Source organism: Amblyraja radiata, chromosome 15, assembly GCF_010909765.2.
Source record: "Amblyraja radiata isolate CabotCenter1 chromosome 15, sAmbRad1.1.pri, whole genome shotgun sequence".
NCBI lineage: Eukaryota > Metazoa > Chordata > Chondrichthyes > Rajiformes > Rajidae > Amblyraja > Amblyraja radiata.
In genome coordinates this window covers 37359956-37381818 of record NC_045970.1, presented here as the reverse complement: position 1 = coordinate 37381818, position 21863 = coordinate 37359956, and the positions used below count along the sequence as shown (strand labels likewise).

Sequence of the window (21863 nt, the reverse complement as noted above, 5' to 3'; positions counted from 1 at the left end):
ACATTAAAGCCTCATGAACAGTATTTGACTGTGAAGGATGCTGATTGCAAAGGCCCTTGGAATGCTGCAATGCAATACATCACACAGGTTGTGTTTTTCCCCCCTTTGTCAGTAGTTTATTTTTTTGCTAACTACTTAAATGCATGTATTTTGAATATTTCTGCATATTGTACTTTTAGCCATTACTAACAATATAATGAACAATTTCTGAACATTTTTTGTTGTACGGAAAGGCATGCAAGCGGACTTAATCTGTTTAAGATTTGCCTCCCTCCATTGCAACATAAAACACATGGGATTGTTCATTACAACCAATTGTGGACAGACAGTAGTTCCAATGTTTGGAAATGCTAAAGAAGCGCGATGCCACTTTAATTTACCCTTCAATGGGTTGCTCCGTTTGCCTGTTCATTAAAATGTATTGTCAATGCTATTAGTTGACACTGTTTCAGGTGATCAACGATTATTTTTGTTTTGTTTGTTTTGCAGAATTAATGTCACATTCATGTGGTTGCACATAATTTATTCAATGCGTATAAGCTTGTTTCAGTTGTGCCATTTGTTCAAAAATTGCCACTGTATATTTTTTTATTGTTTGGATCTCTTGTGCTATGCACTTTTATTGGATTTGTTGCCAACTCCATTGTAGATTATGTCTCGTGTTGAAGTTGATGGCCCAGTCTTGTAAGAAAGCTGGCAATCCATTCTCAGCATAATTGAAATCGTATCAAGTGGCCAAGTGTTAAAGAGCTGCTTGGGCTCAATTTGCATGCAGTCAATACATATTTTTCTAAGTTTCTTTTTAATTTATGGATAAATGAGTTTCACCTCAGATTTTGTTTCAGTGTTTTGTGTACACAACAGAATTCTATTTATTGGCTGATCTCTAACAAATGAGCCGCATGCTTTTGTATACTAAAATGCAAACAATTGATTTGGACTGATGAGTTATTACTTACATTATTAATTAATTTTCAGAATTAAATGCATTGACTTTCTTTGATATTAAGTAATGTTATCTCTAGTGCGATAAAGTCAGATAAATTAGATACTGAAACACCAATCCTAGCCTTGTGTATCATGTACAATTATGTAAATTTAATGAAAAGTATCTCCCTTACTTGACTAATCTGTTTTCACCTAAACTGTAATAGGTTGGGCAGCACAGTGGCCCAGTGGTAGAGTTGAAGCCTTACAGTGCCAGTGACCTGGGTTCTGTCCTGGCTACAGAGTTTGCACGTGCTCCCTGTGACCGCGTGGATTTTCTCCGGGTGTTCTAGTTTTGTCCCACATTCCAAAGTCGTGCAGGTTTGTAGGTTAATTGACTTCTGTAAATTGTCCATAGTGTGTAGCATAGAACTAGTGTACAGATGGTCATTGGTCGGCACGGACCAGGTGGGCCGAAGGACCTGTTTCCATGCTGTATCTCGGAAACTAAAATTCGTGCTATTGAATTATTTAAAATGCCAGTCCAGTTTTCTTGTGTGATTTCTTATTGATAACTTTCTATTGATAATTTGTAGCATTAATTACACGGACATTGAACCTTGATATGTTCTTGAGCTTCTATTTGTCAGAGGGTTTATTTTGCCTGGCTGGAATGGAGATGATTAGGAAATACCCCTATCAATTACACCTGGAGATCAACTACTGTCAATGACTTTGCTGCAGGCATAAATGGTTTACATATAGAGATTTTGTGTGGTGTAAAATCTATTGTCTGTAAATCTTGGCATCCTGCTCAGCTCCAGCTCTTGATGCTGCCGTGTCCATAGGCTCTCTGAACATTTATTTACCTTTTCTGTAGCAGTTTCTCAATTTTCCTATGCGAGAGGGCTACATGCCTGGCACTTTCCCCAGTCATTACAATATGCAGATTATCTGCTCTTTGGTAGATCAAGGCCCTTGAATCATCGACACCGTAATCCTGCCTCTAAGCTTTATTTGCCTGCTTATTGTCCTGAAGCTTTCTCAGTTGAGATTGTGTACGTTATTGAAAAATATGATTCCATTAGCTCATTCCACTGCTCAGGAACCCACACAAAGTTTTTAAGTGACCTCAATTATTTTTTCTTAGTGATGTGATTATGAGAGACAGTTAATGTTACTGTAAACTCACAATATAAATCCTTGCCCTTAACAGTATGAGCCTTGAGAACAATAAACCCCTTTAAGCCTCAGTTCTGCCGATAGGCCATTAACCTGAAACATTCACTGTTTTTTCTCGCCATTGATGTTGTCTGGCATGTTGAGCATTTTCCTGCATGGTTATATTTTTACCCAGCCTTTAGCGAATTTTGCTTTGAGTCCTTGTTAATTTTCTATTTATGTGCAGGAACCAACAGAAAGAGATGTCCCAGAAGTATATAATTAAGAATAATAGTAAACTAGCAGAAAATAATTAGAATTAAGATTTTTTTTCATGCAAATAGGGTGGCACAGTGGCCCAGTACGAGAGACTCGGGTTCACTACTGACTACAGGAGCTGCCTGTACAGTTTATACATTCTCCCCGTAGCCGTGTGGGTTTTATCCAGGTGCTCCAGTTTCCTCCCACATTCCAAAGACGTATAAATTTGTAGGTTAATTAGCTTTGGTAAAAATGTCTAAATCGTCCCTACAGTGTAGGATAGTGCGAGTGTACGCGGATAGCTAGTCGGCGCAGACTCGGTGGCCCAAAGGGTCTGTTTCCGCATGGTATCTCTAAACTAAACTAATCAAGTCAAATTGAGTTTATTGATATATGCACGAATGGTGAGGTACAGGTACAATGGAAAATATTATTTGCAGCAGCATTACAGGCACAGAGACTCTGACAACACACAGAAATATAAATCATCAGGCAACTGAATCATCCTATCACCAATTAGCGAGCAGTCCTGAGCTTCCATCTACCTCATCGGAGACCCTGGGGCTCTCTTTAATCGGACTTTACTGGACGATTTCTTGCACTAAACGTTATTCCCTTTATCCTGTATCTGTACACTGTGGGCAGCTTGATTGTAATCAAGTATAGTCTTTCCGCTGACTCCATAGTAAGCAACAAAAGAGCTTTCACTGTACCTCGGTGCAAACTAAATTAGACATAAATTGTACATTTCATGTATAATTCATATTTTTTAAATCTTAATTGGTCAGTGAATTCTGCACTCCAATGAGAATCTGATTTTAAAATAAAATGGTGTTTCCTCCTTGTATCTACCAAAATGTTTAAACTCTGCATCGGGATCCTTGAATCATTTAGCAATGGAACAACTTCCCACCATCCATCCTATCTAAAACATTGTGACTTGTACATCCCTATCAAATTTCCTCTCAAGCTTTTTTTTTGTTTCAAGTTGAACAACACAAGATTCTTCATTCTATCGTAGTAACTGAGATCTTTTGTGAACTCTGTTATACTCCAGGTGTTGTCTGTTTGTGGATCACATCTGAAAGAAAGCCAGGACAAGCCCTTTTTATTTCTCTTGCTGTGTGCCTTCCAAGCCTGATAATGCCCTAAATATTGAATTATGTTGATTTTGTTTTAAATTAAAACACATTTATCAGTGAACACAGCTGAATTATTCATATTGTAACAATTAATGACATTTTCTGGGATAAGGTCTTCTGCTTACATTTAAATCATTATCGTTTTACTCTTTTTTCTCTTAAATCCTTTCCTATTGCGTTCAAATGAAGCACTCGGATTGAACTCCCGGCAGCTAAAATAATTGATTTATTTTATAAAATTGTGCTTAAAAAAAACAACGTTTTATGCGGGCCTGTCCCACTGTACGAGGTAATTCAAGAGTTCTCCCGAGTTTTACCTGATTCGAACTCGGAGAATGTCCGTAGCGGGTCGGCAGGAGTTCGTGGATGTCTCGTGGCGGCTCGTACGAGTAACGGTAGGTACTCGGGAAATCCGGTAAACTCCTGACGTTTATTCAACACTGAAAAATGTCCACAAATAAAAAAATACTTGTGATGAAAAAAATTGTTACTTTTTACTCGTACGAGCCGCTACTAAACATCCACGGCCTCCAACGGACCCGCTACGGACATTCTCCGAGTTCGATTCAGGGGAAAACTCAGGAGAACGCTTGAATTACCTCGTACAGTGGGGCAGTCCCTTTACTGTGAATTTGAATAGAATAAGATTTTACAGTCATCTGCCGTTGAGAAATAAGTCCCCAAATTTGGATCACTTTTTAAAACATACATGCTAAATGCTGGACATATTCAACATTTCTGCTCAAATAAATTTTGAGTAACTTGCCGAACGCTTTCTTTTACCCTCGTCATGTGTGCCGCAATGTTTTGATGCAACCTTGAGGAGATGGTAAGGAATCTGCAGCTTAACACATTTGCTGGCTTGTAAGAGACTTTTGGATAGACATATGCATAGCAGGGAATGGAGGGGTGTGGATTATGTGCTGCCAGATAAAGAGTTGGTCTTGTCATCATGTCCGGCACAAAGATTGTGTACCAACAGGCCTGTTCTTGTGCTGTACTGTGCTATGTTCTATGTGAATCTCAACAAATAGTAAAACTGAGATAGCTTATCTCTATTGAATAAAGTCTCAGCCAAGAATTTTCATTTTTCTTTTCATTTGTTTCCACTCCTCCGCTGAACATTGGATTTGAGAGAGTATATTAAGCAGTGACATTGATAAGGAACATTCAGCCTTCCAAGGAATCCTTGAATATGTTTGCCAATGCTTGGTTTAAAAACAGAACACCTTGAAGTGACCAAAAAGTTGTAACATTTAGATTTTTCTCTAGATTATGATTTTTTTTCCCCACAGCTTTAAGATATCCTCCATATTACAGAAGCATTGTACAGGTGAGAAACAACATATTGTTCGGAACTTTACTAATGAAAAAAACTATATTAACAAAATATTAATCCAACAGAAGACAGTCCAACAACTGTTGCCTGAAAGTTGAGCAATTAACTCTTTATATTAACAATGTCCTCTACTGTGTTTGGTGTGTTCTAATTCTTTCATTGACTCCCATATAATTGATTCCAATTTTCTACGGTGTGCTGAATGAATGTGCTTTACTTTATATTGAGGAGAGTGCTATTGTATATCCCAGAGCCTGATCGAAATGAAGTATTTTTCAGTTCCACGGCTTTGTGTATCACTTACAGGCAGCAAATCGGACGGAATAAGCCTAAGTGGTCCATTTTTCTTGGGACTAAAACCACTGAATAACTCTGATACAACTGGACTGAAGATTGAACAATGTAAGTGTATTGTTCACTTAAGTTAATTAAGTTAATAAATAAGCTATAACAGGCAGTTGTAGAGCTGCTGCCTTATAGCTCCAGCGATCCGGGTTCAATTCTGACTATCGGTGCTATCTGTACAGAGTTTGTATGTTCTCCCCGTGACCGTGTGGGTTTTCCCCGGGTCTTGAAACTCTGTTCCTTAACTGTAAATAAATAGAAGGTTTGTTTGCTTAGGGCATTAGTTAGCTTCATTATGCCAATGAAATATCTGACATCTGTCGTTACAATCATTTTGTTCAACATGGTGCTTCCTATCAAAAAGGGGATTATCATATCACATCACTGCCCTAGGTTATACAAAGTGATTTTCATACGAAGTGATTTTCTTCCGACAACTTCAGGATATATCATGCAGAAACAAAGAACTGCAGATGTTGGTTTATTCCGAAGATAGACACAAAGTGCTGGAGTATCTCAATGGGTCAGGCAGCATCTCTGGAGAAAATGGATGGGTGCCATTTTGTCTGTACCCTTCCTCAGATAGAACTTTGAGTCTGAGGATGGGTCCCAACCTGGAACGTCACCCATCGCTTTTCTCCAGAGATGCTGCCTGACCCGCTGAGTTACTCCAGCACTTTGTGTCTATCTCCAGGATACATCCACTTGTTACCTGCACTGCATTTAGTTAGAACTGTGCCTCTCATAATAGTATGTATTTCTATCAGGTCTCCCCTCAACCTCCAGTTAAAAACAATCCAAGTCTGTCCAACCTCTCCCTGTAGCTAATACCCTTTAATCCAGGCATCATTCTGGTAAATCTCCTCTGCACCATTTCCAAAACCTACACATCCTTCCTGTAATGGAGCGATCAGAACTGCACGCAATACTCCACAGATGTGGCCCAACCAAGGTCCTATTAAACTGCATCATGACTTCCTGATTCTTATATTCAGTGCCCATATGAAAGGAAACATACCATATGCCTTATTTACCACTCTATCTACTTGTGCTGCTACTTTCAGGGAGTTATACCACATGCAGTACTCCAAAGGTGACCTAACCAAGGTCCTCTAAAGCCCTATAAATCTGCATCATAACTTCCTGACTCTTGTATTCAGTGCCCCAACCTGTGAAAACAAACATATCAAATGCCTTCTTTACTACTCTTTGTACTTGTGTTGCCACTTTCAGGTGGTTATAGACCTGTTCCCTCTGCACATCAATGCTGTTAAGGGTCATACCATTAATTAGATATTTCCTCTTGCATTCAACCTCTCAAAGTGCAACACCTCACAGTTGCTCAGAAATAAGGTGAAGATGCATAGGGAGCTTTTAGAAAAGTGTCCAGTTTGTCCTGTACACTCTCCTATATCCTACATTAGCTTACAGCTGATTCCTGTGAACAACCTTTCTGCGCTTTCTGTACCGGAAACAGTGCGTGCCCGAGCGAGACAAATAAAAGGGTGGTGGAGTAAAAGGAAAAAGCTTCAGAGAGCTCTGCCAAAGTAACTGGCAAGAAAGCGAATGCATTTCAAAACCCTTTCTTAATGAGTTAAAGATTTCAAACAAATGCGCTGAAAATCTTTACCCTCTTAAGCTGCATTCCTGTGAATTAACTTTGTTTATTTTTCAGCTGGTGAAAACATCAGCGCAAACGTTGATCCTGGGGTCAATAGTCCCGAGAGGAAAGAAGGCACTCCGCTGAGCAGTGGTTCAGAAGAGACACTTGGCAAAAAACTTCTGAGGAAACTAAGTTAGTGCAACTTCTGATGTTAAGAAAAACATTTAAACATTTGTGAAATGCAATACATATATTATGACTGTAGTGCATGGAGATTCTGCACTGAATTGCAGACGGGGATATCAAAGAATTTTTAGGAAAAATATGAATGCATAGTTCAAAAAACGTGCCCATTTTTAACATATTTCTTTTAATTTAGTGATACGACGCAGAAATAGGCCCTTCAGCCCACCGAGTATGCGCCGGCCAGCGATCCCCATACACGGGCACTATCCTACACACTAGGGACATTTTTCCAATTTTTACCAAAGCCAATTAACCTACAAATCTTCACTCTCTTCACTGTTCTCTTTCTCTTCCCTGAAAGGCTAGGATATTTATTTTAAATATACAGGGTGCAAACAGGCCCTTCGGCCCACTGAGTCCACGCCGACCTGCGATCACTCCATACACTAGCACTATCCTGTACACTAGGGACAATTTACAATTTACAGAAACCAATTAACCTACAAGCCTTCACGTCTCTTTAAAGTGTGGGAGAAAACTGGAGCACCTTGTAAAAACCCACGCGAAGTATGCAAACGACAGGGGATTTGATGAGGATAGAAATTTGAGGGATATCGTTTCCTCTCCTTCCCCCTCCCTCATCTGACTTCACAATTTACAACTCTTCAATCGTTCTGTCTCCTTTTGTGTTAACCAGTATCTGCGGTTACTTGTTTCTACGAGAAAGAGATTGAGACAGGATCCGAGGGAGAACTAGCTCTATCCTACACACTTGGGACAATCTGCCGAAACCAATTAACCTACAAACCTGCACATCTTTGGAATGTGGGAGGAATCCGGAGAAACCCCACGCAGTCACAGGGAGAACATACAGACTGCACCAGTAGTTAGGATCGAAACCGGGTCTCTGGCGCTGTAAGGCTGCAACTCTGCCACGGTGCCAGTGTGCCACCCCTAGTAGACAGGGAATCCAGTGAAAATATTATGTTGTGTAGGCAGAAACAAAGAACTGCAGATGCTGGTTTATTCCGTTTCAGGTCTGAACCCTTCTACATTGTTGCAAAGGAACCCTTCTGACCCGATACGTCACCTATTTTTCTCCAGAGATGCTGCCTGACCTGCTGAGAACTCCAGCACTTTGTGTCTATTTTTAAGAATATTATTTTGTCCAGAGTAGACCCATCATTGCAAAGGGATAGTTACCACAGTGACTGAGGTTGTTGTTACAAAGCACCACAGCCCTGTTTATTGTAGGTGAGCTTGCAGTTCCATCCCATCCCAGATTTTGTGTGTGTGTGTGTATATATATTTATGTGTGTGTGTGTATACGTATATATATCATATATATATGCATATATACATTTATATATATAGATATCTATGTATATATACATATACATGCATATATGTGTGTGTGTGTACGTAAGCACTGTGTGTATGTGTATATATATATATATATATATATATATATATATATATATATATATATATATGTATATATATATATATATACACACACACTGAATTTTTTTCTCTCTGCAGCAAGTAAGAATTTCATTGTTCTTTCTGTGACATATGACAATAAAACACTCTTGACTTGACCCATCCAGGAGCTCCAGTCAGCAAAGTTGGCAGTGATTGTGGATTCCTGTGCAGCTCCCAGGGGAGGCTGATTTTGAACTCTTGCAAATGAATGAACAAATAAGTAAATGAAGCTGTTGTGGGCCACAAGTAACTATTCCCTGTCATTGGTGTCGGCGAACGAGATGAAAGAGAGGACACTTACAACCAGAGCTGCTCAAGCAGGGCAGGAAATTTGATGCACTTCATGATAATGAAATGCATTGAATGTTTTTAGAATTGCTAGTTTCGTTATGCGAAAGGCTTTTTTATTGCATGCTATCCATGATTACAATGAAGCCGTGTAAAGGGTATAACGTTCCCCCAGTCCTCCAGATTTGGGTTTATTATTAGTTTAGAGATACAGCATCGAAACTGACCCACGCTGACCATCGATCACCCTTTCACAATAATTCTATGTTATCGCACTTTCTCATCCTCTCCCTGCAAATGTGGGGGAAATTTATAGAGGACCAATGAACCTACAAACCCCCACATATCTTTGGGATATGGGAGGAAGCCCATACGGTCACAGGGAGAATGTGCAAACTTCACATAGACAGCACCGGAGAGCAGGATTGAACCCGGGTCTCTGGCGCCGAGAGGCAGCAGCTCTACCAGCTGTACCACTGTGCCGCCCACATTTTGTCATGTGTACCAAGGTATTATTAAAAGCTTTTGTTTGCGTGCTATCCAATCAAATCATATAATATTGTGCATGAATCCCATCAAGCCAAACACGTGCAAAGGTAGAGCGAAAAGAAAGATATTTGCAAGCGGAAAAGAGATTTAAAAGTGTGGGGCAATTGAATCGAATGATAGTACATCTTCCTCTGGGACCAGCACGCAAAGAGTCGCCAGACTTCAGCACGGTCTTGAGTGTTCTTCAATGGACTGCATATTCTTGATCGTCACTGTCTCACCCCAGTCACTCCCTCTTCACCCCTCTCCCATCAGGAAACAAGTACAGAAGTTTCAAAACACATACCTCCTGTTTCAGGGACAGGGAGAGTGGTCCTGACCTCCCATCTACCTCAATGGAGACCTTCAAACTATCTTTCATCGGACCTTACTGGACTTTATCTTGCACAAAACGTTATACCCTTAATCCTGTACCGGTGGACAGCTTTATTGAATTCATGTATAGTCTTTTCACTGACTGGATTGCACGCACTAGAAAAGCTTCTCACTGTACCTCCGTACACGTGACAATAATAAAGAAAACTATCCAAAAGCAAGATAAATCTCCAACTCTGTTGGTATAAATTTATTCTCCCCACCCCCCCCCCCCTCCCCAATCTGACTGTTTTAGTTATTTCTAATCACATGGATGAACTTGTCATCTTTGTGGCAAAGGTGTTTTTAATTTTATTTTAAATGATTAAAGTTCAAGTTACGGTTTGTGACTGAAGTGGAACTCAGATTATTTTCCAAGTGCTCTCCTTTTTTGGGATCCTTTGGAGCACTGTGGGAAAGCCCAATGGCATCGTACATGACATTACTGGACAATATCCAGGATATGGATCATATACACGCAGAAGTGATCATTGAAGTTCAGTGGCATAGCATGCCATGCTGAAGTGTAATGGAAAAGGAACTGCAGATGCTGAGTTATGCCAAAAACAGAAACAAATGCTGGAGTAACTCAGCGGGTCAGGCTGCATCAACGGAAAAAATGGATAGGTGACGTTTCGGATCGGCACCCTTCTTCAGTCTGAAACGGCTAGGGTGGCACAGTGGCACAGCGGTAGAGTTGCTTCCTTACAGTGCCAGAGACCCTGGTTCGATCCTGACTATTGGTGCTGGCTGTACGAAGTTTGTACATTCTCCCAGTGACCTTGTGGGTTTTCTCTGGGTGCTCTCTCTTTTCAAGAAAGAGTTAGATATAGCTCTTAGGGCTAACATAATCAGGGGATATGGGGGAGAAAGGAGGAATGAGGTACTGATTTTGGATGATCAGCCATAACCATATTGAATGGCGGTGCTGGCTTGAAGGGCCGAATGACCTACTCCTGCACTTATTTTCTATGTTTCTATGCTCCAGTTTCCTCCCACACTCCAAAAAGATGTATAGGTTTGTAGGTTCTGCAAATTGTAAATTGTCCCCAGTATGTAGGATTATGCCAGTGTACAAGGCGATCGCTGGTCGACGAGGGCACGGTGGGCCAAAGGGCCTGTTTCCATGCTGTATCTCCAAAGTCTAACGTCTACAGCATTTTATGTCTATCCATACTGAAGAGACTATGCAGAGGGGGTAAACAGGGACTTTCCTGAAAGCATGCAATGGTGTCATTTTCTGTCCATTTGTGTTCACAGGAGCATAAGATTAATGTGCCACCCATCTCCATCAAGGGCTGCGGCTTCAATATTGCCATAGAGTTTCAATCTAGGTTTGGTGCTGAAACCCTCAACCTTCTGTCTGACTGAAAAATTGACGCACTTGGTCTTGAATGTTCACCTTCATTGAATAATTTGTCTCTTTGGTCTTTTTTTTTTATTTACCAAGGCAGCAAAAAGAGGAAGAAATCCAGAGACAGTGAGAAGAGCCCAGAGGAGAACTTAAATGCACCTCGGCCAAAGATCTGACAGTCACCTCCGTCGGTGTTGCAAGATCAAAGCAAAAAAGCAACACGCCTACTGGAGGAAGAATCCCCTGCTGCCGACGAACATTTCCTGGCACCAAAACCCAGACTACAGACCGCGATCGTCTGACTCTGGTGCACAAGGAGAAAGTAATGTCAACTGGGCAAAGTATCATCGAGCACTTTCCTTCAATTGATCACCATTTCAATTGACGATTTTTATTTAAACTTTTTTTACTGCTTTTGCTTCATTTTAGTCACCTCCCAAAACCGGACTGACTTGAACTTTGAATCAGGTGATTTTTAGCATCTTATGAGGGACTGTACAAAAACGTTATTTTTCTTTTATTTTTGAGCGGTGATATTGAAAACATCTCCTCCCTCTGCGTCAGAAGTGAAACAACTCTCTGCTATCACCTGCTAATTGAACTTTGCTTTTCCAGTTCACAAGATAATGTTGACCTTTTGACTTGACTTTGTCTTGCAACATCTTAGTGGAGGGGAACTGAGTTCTTCTCGCTGCAAAGATTTCAGCAGCTGTAAAAGGAGCAGGACCATTTCCTAGTGAATTTTTAAATATCTTCTAAAGGAATGCTTCACTAGATTCAATAGAAGTAGTTTGTATGGGAGACTTAACCTGCCGTATTTACCCTGTCCCTTCCATGGCAAGAGGAAGAAGTTTTGTCCCACTTGTATCATCACCCTGCTTAATATATACAAAGCATGTTACAGCACAGATCACTGCAAGGTGAGTATCGAGCTCATAAAATGTATTACCTCAGGTAAATATTTTTTATTATTATCATTTCAAAGGTAGAAATTTATAGTTAGGAAAGTTGTTTTTTTGGTGAATATATAATGTCACCTGAACTGCAGTCTTGGATTTGTGACTTTAATAAGTCTGTTGATCTCCCTTTGAAATATCTAAGACAAGGCTATTGTCAATAACCAATCCCAAGGGTGTAGAAATAGTAGATGGAGTTTAATCCGAGCAAGTGTGAGGTGGTGCACTTTGGGAGGTTGAATGTAACGAGAAAGTATACACTTAATGGCAAGTCCTTTAACAGCATTGATGTGCAGAGAGATCTTGGAGTCCAAGTTCATAGCTCACTGAAAGTGGCAGCACAAGTAGATACTTGTAGGTTTGTAATAATTTGATTGTACATTTTGTTTGGATTTTAGAAAGTGGTTTCTCAATTTTGAATGTATTCAAAAGTTCATAAATCATAGGAGCAGAATTAGGTCATTTGCCCCATCGAGTCTGCTCTCCCATTCAATCGTGGCTGATCTATCTTTCCCTCTCTACTAATCCATACTAATCAAGCACCATACTAATCAAGAACCTGTTAATCCCATGACGCCCATACTAATCAAGTACCTGTTAATCTCGGTTTTAAAAATACCCAAATGATTTTGCCTTCACAGCCATCTGAGGCAATGAATTCCACAGATTCACCACCCGCTAACAAGTATTGCTGGTGGTTGTACTGAAAGCCAGCATTCAGATGCAGGTAGCAATTATAAGAGCTGTTCACATGTGAGCCTGTCTTACAAGTGTTTGAATACAACACTGAAGAAGTCTAATTGCAATTGTGTGAGTCCGTGGTGAGACTTTGTATCTGGTGTACAGTTTAGTTTTAGAGATACAGCGTGGAAACAGGTTCTTCAGCCCACCGAATCTGCACCGACCAGCGCTCCCCACACATTAACACTCTCCTCCACACACTAGGGACAGTTTACACTTGTACCAAGCCAATTTACCTGCAAACCTGTATGTCTTTGGAGTGTGGGAGGAAACCGAAGATTTAGGAGAAAACCCACGTGGCCTCAGGGAGAACGCACAAACTCCGTACAGACAGCACGCAATTTTCGGGAACCCGGGTCCCCGGTGCTGCAAGCGCTATAAGGCAGCAACTCTACTGCTGTGCCACCGTGCCATCGTTGGGCACTTTTCCTAAGGTCTAGACTCCAAGGTAGGAGTGCAGCAAAGATTCAATGGATTAAATTCATCTTAGACGGGAACATGGACAGGAAAGGTTTAGAGGGATATTGGTAAAATGTGGGCAATTGGGACAAGCTTAGATGGTGCATCTTGGTCGGCATAGAAGAGCTGTGCCGATGGGCCTGTTTCTGTGCTGCCTGACTATTATAGACACTGCATCACAAATGCAGGTTAATGTTGGCTCACGTTCTGATATTTAATGGAGTAACCCTTTGCAAATTACACTAATGCCTCAATGCCGCATGAAATTGTACAGAGAAGGGAATGACTTCTATTTAAAATCAGTCTTGAAGGAGGAGTAACATTCCTTTAATAAAAAACAGGTTTGTTTTTGAAGTATGTTTTTACGGGAATGCAATTTGATTTTTAGTTATATGCCATATGCCAAACAAAAAAGTTTAAATTTGTTGCCAAGAGAAGCACAACTTCCCAGATCAGTTGGGTCCGAACAGAAAGATGCCATTGAATAACTAAACTTCCTGCCTGAACCAAACCAGGCAAATGACTATTCCAGATTACAGTGTTGCTGAGGCTACATTGGAGTAATGTGTTCAGTTTTGGTCACCGTGCTATAAGAAAGATATTGTTAAGCTGGAAAGAGTGCACAGAAGATTTAGACAATAGATGCAGGTGTAGGCCATTCGGCCCTTCGAGCCAGCACAGTCAATCAATGTGATCATGGCTGATCATCCACAATCAGTACCCCATTCCTGCCTTCTCCCCATATCCCCTGACTCTGCTATCTTTAAGGGCCCTTTCTAGCTTGGAGCGCAGGAGGCTGAGGAGTGATGTTATAGACGTGTATAAAATCATGAAAGGAAATGATAGTGTGAATGCACAGTCTTTTATGCCAGGGTAGGGGGATCAAGAACTGGAGAGCATTGGTGGATAATTGAATAGAAACCCGAGGGGCAACTTTTTCCACAGAGAGGTGGTGGGTGTATGGAACAAACTGCCAGAGGAGGTAGGAGGCAGGTACTGTAAAAACATTTAAAAGACATTTGGACAGGAACAGATTTCATAGATTCACCACCAAATAGTGAAAGGCTTGCATGGAGTTGGCATGGAGACGATGTTTACACTAGTGGGAGACTCTATGACTGTAGGTCATAGCCTCAGAATTAAAGGACGTTTCTTTAGGAAAGAGATGAGGAGGAATTTCTGTAGTCGGAGGGTTGTGAATCTGTGGAATTCTTTGCCACAAAAGGCTGTGGAGGCAAGTCAATGGATATCTTTAAGGCAGAGATAGATAGATTATTGATTAGTATGGGTGTCAGGGGTTATGGGGAGAAGGCAGGAGAATAGGGTTTGGAGGGAGAGATAGATTAGCTATGATTGAATGGCGGAATAGACTTGACGTGCCGAATGGCCTAATTCTGCTCCTATCACATGATCTCTGACGGAAGAAATTCTTCCTCATCTCCATTCTTAGGGTACATCCTTTTATTATGAGGCTGTGGCCTCTGGTCCTAGACTCTCCCACTAGTGGAAACATCCTCTCCACATTCACTCTATCCAGGCCTTTCACTATTTGGTAGGTTTCAATGAGGTCCCCCCTTATCCTTCAAAATTCCAGTGAGTACAGACCCAGTGCCATCAAACACTCATCCTATGTTAACCTAAACATCCCTGAGATCATTCTCACAAACCTACTCTGGACCCTCTCCAACAAAGTTGGGATAGTGGTGATCATGGTGTCTTCAGGAGAGGCAGGGAAAAGGAGCAAAATGTGTGAAACGATTTTTTCAAGAAATGGTTAGCTTTTTGTGTCTGCACCTCTACTTTGATACTTGAGTTCTGAATGGAAGATTATGTAGGAAGATCATCTGTGGGAATAGGCTTCCCACAATCTTTTGCTTGTAACTAAAGGGGTGGTGGATATGGCAGTGGCATATAAGAGGCTTCTAGATAGGCACATGGATATGAAGGAATATGGATCATGTACAGGCACAGGAGATTCATCTATCTTGGCAGCATGTTCTGGATAGACATTGTGGGCCGTAGGGCCTGCCCCTGTGGCCAGCACAGTGGCGCAGCAGTAGAGTTACATAGAAACACAGAAACATAGAAAATAGGTGCAGGAGGATGCCATTCGGCCCTTCGAGCCAGCACCGCCATTCATTGTGACCATGGCTGATCGTCCGCTATCAACCCGTGCCTGCCTTCACCCCATATCCCATGACTCCACTAGCCCCTAGAGCTCTATCTAACTCTCTCTTAAATCCATCCAGTGATTTGGCCTCCACTGCCCTCTGTGGCAGGGAATTCCATAAATTCACAACTCTGGGTGAAAAAGTTTTTTCTCACCTCAGTCTTAAATGACCTCCTCTTTATTCTAAGACTGTGGCCCCTGGTTCTGGACTCGCCCAACATTGGGGACATTTTTCCTGCATCTAGCTTGTCCAGTCCTTTTATAATTTTATATGTTTCTATAAGATCCCCCCCTCATCCTTCTAAATTCCAGTGAATACAAGCCTAGTCTTTTCAATCTTTCCTCATATGACAGTCCCGCCATCCCAGGGATCAATCTCGTGAACCTAAGCTGCACTGCCTCAATCACAAGGATGCTGCCTTACAGCAGCTGAGATCTAAACTACGGGTGCTATCTGTATGAAGTTTGAACATTCTCCCTGTGACCTTGTGGGTTTTCCCCAGGTGCTCCGATTTCCTTCCACACTTCAAAGACGTGCAAATACGTACAAAGACTGTGATCGCTGCTCGGAGCGGACTCGGTGAACCAAAGGGCCTGTTTCAGTGCTGTATCTCTAAAGTCTAAAGTCTGTGCTGTACTGTTTCATGTTCTAACATGATGGAATCATGTTATAATTGATTGCCCTGTAAAAGAGCATCAGAAGTTGAGGAAAAAGATTGACGTTTTGAATGAAGGAGTAAATTAACTGGAAAAAAGGTTATTTGGACATTCAGCTGAGCATATTTTCCTAGATTGTTCAATTCTTAATGTTCACATTGTGTGATGAAGCATGAAAATAATCTCCATGCGTTTATTCATTAATCTGCACATCCATGGTCTTTATAACTGATTTAACAGTGTCTGTACAATGTACTAGAGCAATAGTCATAGCAATACACAGTTAGCAAAGTTCCCAACTCCATGTAAAGAGTTACAGACAGATTACATCCTAATCCTTTTGGCCGTTAAAAAGAGCTTCCTTGAATGTTGAAACAAGCAACTGCAGTTGCTGGTTTGCACAAAAGGATAAATTGCTGAAGTAACTCAACGGGACAAGCAGCATCTCTGGAGAACGTGGCTAGGCGAAGTTTTGAGTCTGGACCCTTCTGATGAAATGTCACCTATCCACGTTCTCCAGAGATGCTGCTTGACCCGCTGAGTTACTACAGCACTTTGTGTCCTTTCCTTGAATGTTGTCTAGGTGACTAAATGCCATGCCAGCAACAGAGATTTTGGGGGAGGTGACTGAAAGCTTATACTACAAACATTCATTTATTATTGTAGGAGGAGAGCTAAGTAGGGCCCAGAGGTATTCAGCCTGAATGAAAAATTAAAGATGACAGTAAATATTTTCACATGAGCTGATGCATGCCCGCAACTATAAACAGTCGTGTATTTGATCCCTCACTGTACCACGACAAACTAAAGTTCTAATCCTACTAAGCAAGATTATGAAAATGAAGCCTTTTTGAGCTGTTACATGCTTTTACTTACAGATTTATTGTATATACACAATTATGCACAATAAATATTTTATAAACCCTTTATGCTTGCATGGAATTAATTTCATATCTGAGACAAAACTAACAGAAGGGTTACGTTAATTTGACGTCTATGTGGGGTTGGATATAACGTCTGAATTGAATCAGGGACGATAATTTCATATTTTAGTTTAACTTTCATAAAAGCATTGCAATCTGTGCCAGCTAATCTTTGGTGGTAATCAACAGCCTTGACTGGGGTTGTCTTGGCAGGGATTCCCAGCGGAGCTTTGTAAACAAGAACAATGATGGACTAATTGCCATTTGAAATGGCAAGGAAGAGATAAATCGTTATTTTCCCTTCCATCACAGTGAGGAGGTGCCTGGAGGAGAGACATTGTGATGGATGTTTATGTTAAATTTATGTCATTGTGTGTTTTGTTTGCTTTTTATTATTATGACTACATGGTAACGGCATTTTGCTCAAATTTTTTGAATGACAAATAAATTCAATTCAATTCTTAAGACTGACAGCTGCCTCTAAATCCCACCAGTTTCCCACCTGGAGATGCGGAACCGTAAATGCTAGCAGGATGGTATCGTTTTCACCTTCTTATTTTAAGCACATTGAAGAGTTGTGTGTGTGTGAGTGTGCACGGGTGCGGCTGGTAGAACTGCTACCTCAGAGTGCCAGAGACTCTGGTTCAATCCTGACCTCTGTGTGGAGTTTGCATGTTCTTCTTGTAACCATGTAGGTTTCCTCCAGGTGCCCCGGTTTCTTCTCACATCCCAAAGACGTGTAGGTTTGTAGGTTAATTAGCCTCTGTACATTGCCCCTAGTGTGAAGGGAGTGGATGGGGAAGTGGAATGATGACGTGTGTACGGGTGATCGATGGTCAGTGTGGAGAAGGTGGACCAAAGGGCCTGTTTCCCTGCTGGACCTCTAAACTAAACTAAAGTTTGCAATGCTAGTTGAGGGTGACTCTTTAAACTATCTTGAACTCCTTTGGTGGCTTTGGGGACCAGTGGAAAGGAAAAGTGATCCATTGTCTGAGAGTTGTAATAATTATGAATTCTTTGTAAACTATACAAGAACCATGTATTCAGTTTCATTATTTATAATGCACAGCTTTATGTATGTTTCAAGACCAAAAAAGTATGTTTCTGTTGATAGCTCTGAAAAGCATGGCCACTTCAGTGATCCAGATACCTTTCCTCTCCCAAAGTGCATGCATTGTCGAAGTTATTGAAAATTCACGCAGGGAATTAAAAAGATTGAAATGAGGAGTCATATTTCAAATAGTGCCAATCAAGAATGACCTTCATACTAACATTTTATAGTTTCTCAATGCTAAACAAAAGGTAATTTAATAATAAACTATGACCCACTTAATTGAATTAACAAGTCAGGAGAAATATTCATCCAACTGCCCTCTCGATCTTATACCACACAAGTTTAACGTCACGAAATACAATGACGTTATTAAGTCCTGCTATAACATAACAAAGTAGTTGAAGTCCTCTGGTGCTGATTTACAAAGCAAATAAAGTAACATTTGAATAAATTCAAGGGAATAAATCCCCTTAGGGGCGGCATGGTGGCGCAGCGGTTGAGTTGCTGCCTTGCAGCGCTTGAGACCTGGGTTCGATCCTGATGATGGGTGCTGTCTGTGCAGAGTTTGTATGCTCTCCCTGTGACCACGTGGGTCTTAGAAGAGACATAAAAGAGTCAGGAGACAGCAAGCGCTTGTAAATTATGATAGACACAAAGTACTGGAGGAACTCAGCAGGTCAGGCAGCCTCTCTGGAGAAAAAGGATGGTGACATTTCAGGTCGGAACCTTTCGTCACACTCTGAAGAAGTCCAAAGAAGGGTTCCGACCTGAAACGTCTATCTTCAGTATAAACCAGAATCTACAGTTCATTCTTACACACTTGTAGATTATGGTTATGGCTAGGATCAATGAGGGCTCTATATTGTATGCATATCATGTCTAATCAGTACAAGAGTGGGGGTACTCAGATGGACTAGAGCAAGAGAAGGCATGGAGATACAAGAGTAAAAATATGATTTACGCTGGGGAAAGCTTGCATTCAAGAGTGGGTACGGTACTTAATTTTAAAAAAAAATAGAGAGACAGCCCATGATATCAGCTTCGTGGAGACTGAAGGCTTGGGACTAGCGGTGTGCTGCAGGGATCAGTGATGGGCCCATTGTTGCTCCTCCTTTATGACAATACACAAAGCATGGTTAATACATTTCCAAATGCCACCAAAATAGGTGGTATTGTAGACAGTGAAGAAGGTTATCACCAGTTATAGTGGGATCTTGATCAGCTGGGTAACTGGGCCAAGGAGTGGTAGATGGCTTTCAATTCACATGGTGTGAGGCGTTGTGTTTTGGGAAGTCAAATGGGGAAGGTTCATAGGGACAAGCTTAGATAGACATCTTAGCTGGCATAGGCAAGTTTAGTTTAGTTTAATTTGTAGTTACTGCATCGACAGGGGCCCTTTGGCCAACCGAGTCCACGCCGACCAGCCAGCAACCACCTGTACTCTAGTTCTATCGTTAACACGAGAAGCCAATTAACCTACAAACCTGCAGAACATCCGGAGAAAACCTACTCAGTCACAGGGAGAATGTTCAAACTCCATACAGACAGCACACCTGGCCCAGATCAAACCCGGGTCTCTGGCGCTCTGTGCCGCTGCAAATTTGGACCAAAATTTGAGTTTGTTTACTCTGACTCACTGATAACTTTTGACTTGTGTAAAACACATCAGCCTGTGCTTTACTGGGTGCCCAAGCCATTAATGCCACAGTCCCCATCACCAGACCAAGTCAGAATTATCCGATGAGTTTCTTGAGGTTTTCTGAGTCCACTGAAACGTATTTCAGGCGTGGAGTGGATGGCTGATCGCAGGTCTGGCATCTTGACTGGATAGTTCCCAGATCCTGGTTGAAACCCTGGCTACAAGTGCAGGCAACTTGCTCAATCTTCTGGAGCAAAGAATGCCTTGATTTTTACAACAGCAGCTTTGAATTCGATATTAGGCTCGGCATCAAAGAAATGTGCATATCGCTCAAGAGAACTAGGCTTGCTTCCAGGTTGACAACAAAGGCTTAGTTGGAAGCATAAAGAGGAAGAATGTTTTAATTGACTGTTCATTTTATCAAGGCTTGAATTTCTCTACTCAATGAAGAACAGGTACACGATGGATGTAAGGACTGAATGTAACCCAAATGAGGGTTGAAGGAATTAGTGGAAAGGCAGGAGCTACGAATTACTCAGTGATTGAGAGACATAATCTAAAACAATTTTGTCTCAAAATCAGTAAGAAAGATGAATGTACGGTTTAACTTGAGAAATTGTTCCAAAAGCTGACTGGAAGGAGGAAAATAATTGTTGGCGTCACAGAGCAGACCATGACCAGATGGAAAACCAAGAGGTGAAATGGTGTATGGTAAAGAGGTGAGAGGGGCAAAGTTGAAATGAGATTTACGGGGCAATTTTGTTTTGTGGGTGCCTGAAACACGCTGCCGTGGGTGGTGGTGGAGGCAGGTACGATAGTAGCGTTCGGATAGGCACATGGATATTTGTAATTTGTCGGCACCAAAACATAGCGACACTTGTACTGCCTCGATGGTCTGCTACATGAATTTACCGGGTTGTCTGCAAAACAAACATTTCACTGAATCTAGGTACATGTGACAATAAAGTATCGGTGATATGGAGGGAATGGAGGAGTATGGGTTATGAACAGGCAGATAAGAGTTGGTCTTGACATCATGTTCAGCACGGATACTATGGTATCTGTCTGTTCACATGTTGTATGTTCTATGTAGTCCTCCCTTGTGGCATCCCCATCCTGCAGGACATGAGCACAAATGCAGTAGGAACTCCATTACCTCGATTCCCTCCAGGCACGGGCTTTGTCAAACACCAAACTTCCTTTCACTTCATCAGGACTCTGCTTGTTCTGAAGCACTGAGGCTTTCACAAGGCACTAGAACTTCGGGGGAAATTAGAACAGTACAAAACAGGCCCTTCACCCCAGTGTCTATGCCGAATATGATGCCAAGACAAATTCTTATCTGCCTGCAAGTGATCCATGATCCCTCCATTCCCTGCATATCCATGCGCCTATGCAAAAGCCTCTTAAATGCCATTATCTGATATGCCTCTACCATCTGAAATAGTGAGTTAAAGGAGTTCGGTTATTGTGTGTGTGTTTATATATATTTCTGTGTGTGTGTGTATATGCATGTGTGTGTGTGTATGTGTGTATACATATATGTGTGTGTGTGTATACATATATGTGTGTGTGTACACATAAATATATATATAAATATATTTTGTGTGCATATATATATATAGAGTATTGTTGTGAGGCAAATAAAACTTTTACACTACTCGTAATTTACTTTAACTTTATTTAAACTTTAAGCAACTCATTTCTGTAATAACTCTGTAGCGGCTTGAAAATATCGCTGATTCCGCAGGCCTCACCGGCCCGAGACCCCACACATGCGCACACTTCAAGTATGTATATGTGTATGTATATATGTGTATGTATACACAAATGTATGCGTGTATGTATGTGAAAACATTCAAGTGCAGAATATTGCCATTTACACACAGAAATCTTGTTCAAATACCATCAGAACCTTATGTTTCAGAGGAGCCACACAGGTGGGTGTGTCATGTTAAGATCCTAAGTAACTGTTACAACTGCTGTAATGTCTGGTGCATGGACTGCCAACACACTGTGCCTGACAGACACACACCCCAGTACCAAGGATTGATGAACCATCATCTGTCATCTCCGTCACTACAGTCAGAGTGAAACAGAAAAATAAACTTGTGGGCGATCCTGCGACATGCTTCACGAATGCAGCAGATTCTGGCCTCGTACAGCAATTAATTGCGCTGAAATACCACCACCGTCTCAGTAAACGAACCCGACCGGACTTTAGACTGCACGGAAACCGCGAGAATGAATGAAAAGAATGAACCATAAAC

General features: G+C 41.3%; 1 protein-coding gene across 2 annotated transcripts in view; it reads left to right on the top strand.

Moving 5' to 3' along the window:
* cnnm1 (cyclin and CBS domain divalent metal cation transport mediator 1) overlaps window positions 1-12459 on the top strand; it is a 57014-nt gene extending 44555 nt beyond the window's left edge. The window contains exons 8-10 of one of the 2 annotated variants that reach the window (XR_004414187.1): window positions 4787-4824; window positions 5137-5232; window positions 6851-6968. Coding sequence is in view for 1 of the 2 variants with exons in the window: in XM_033034067.1 (XP_032889958.1) it covers window positions 5137-5232; window positions 6851-6970; window positions 11091-11170 (296 nt within the window). In the remaining variant the exon portion in view is untranslated. Of the gene's footprint in view, window positions 1-4786; window positions 4825-5136; window positions 5233-6850; window positions 6971-11090 lie in introns of those variants that run through there. The other variant, XM_033034067.1, reaches the window with a different exon arrangement.
* Window positions 12460-21863: the final 9404 nt, after the last annotated feature.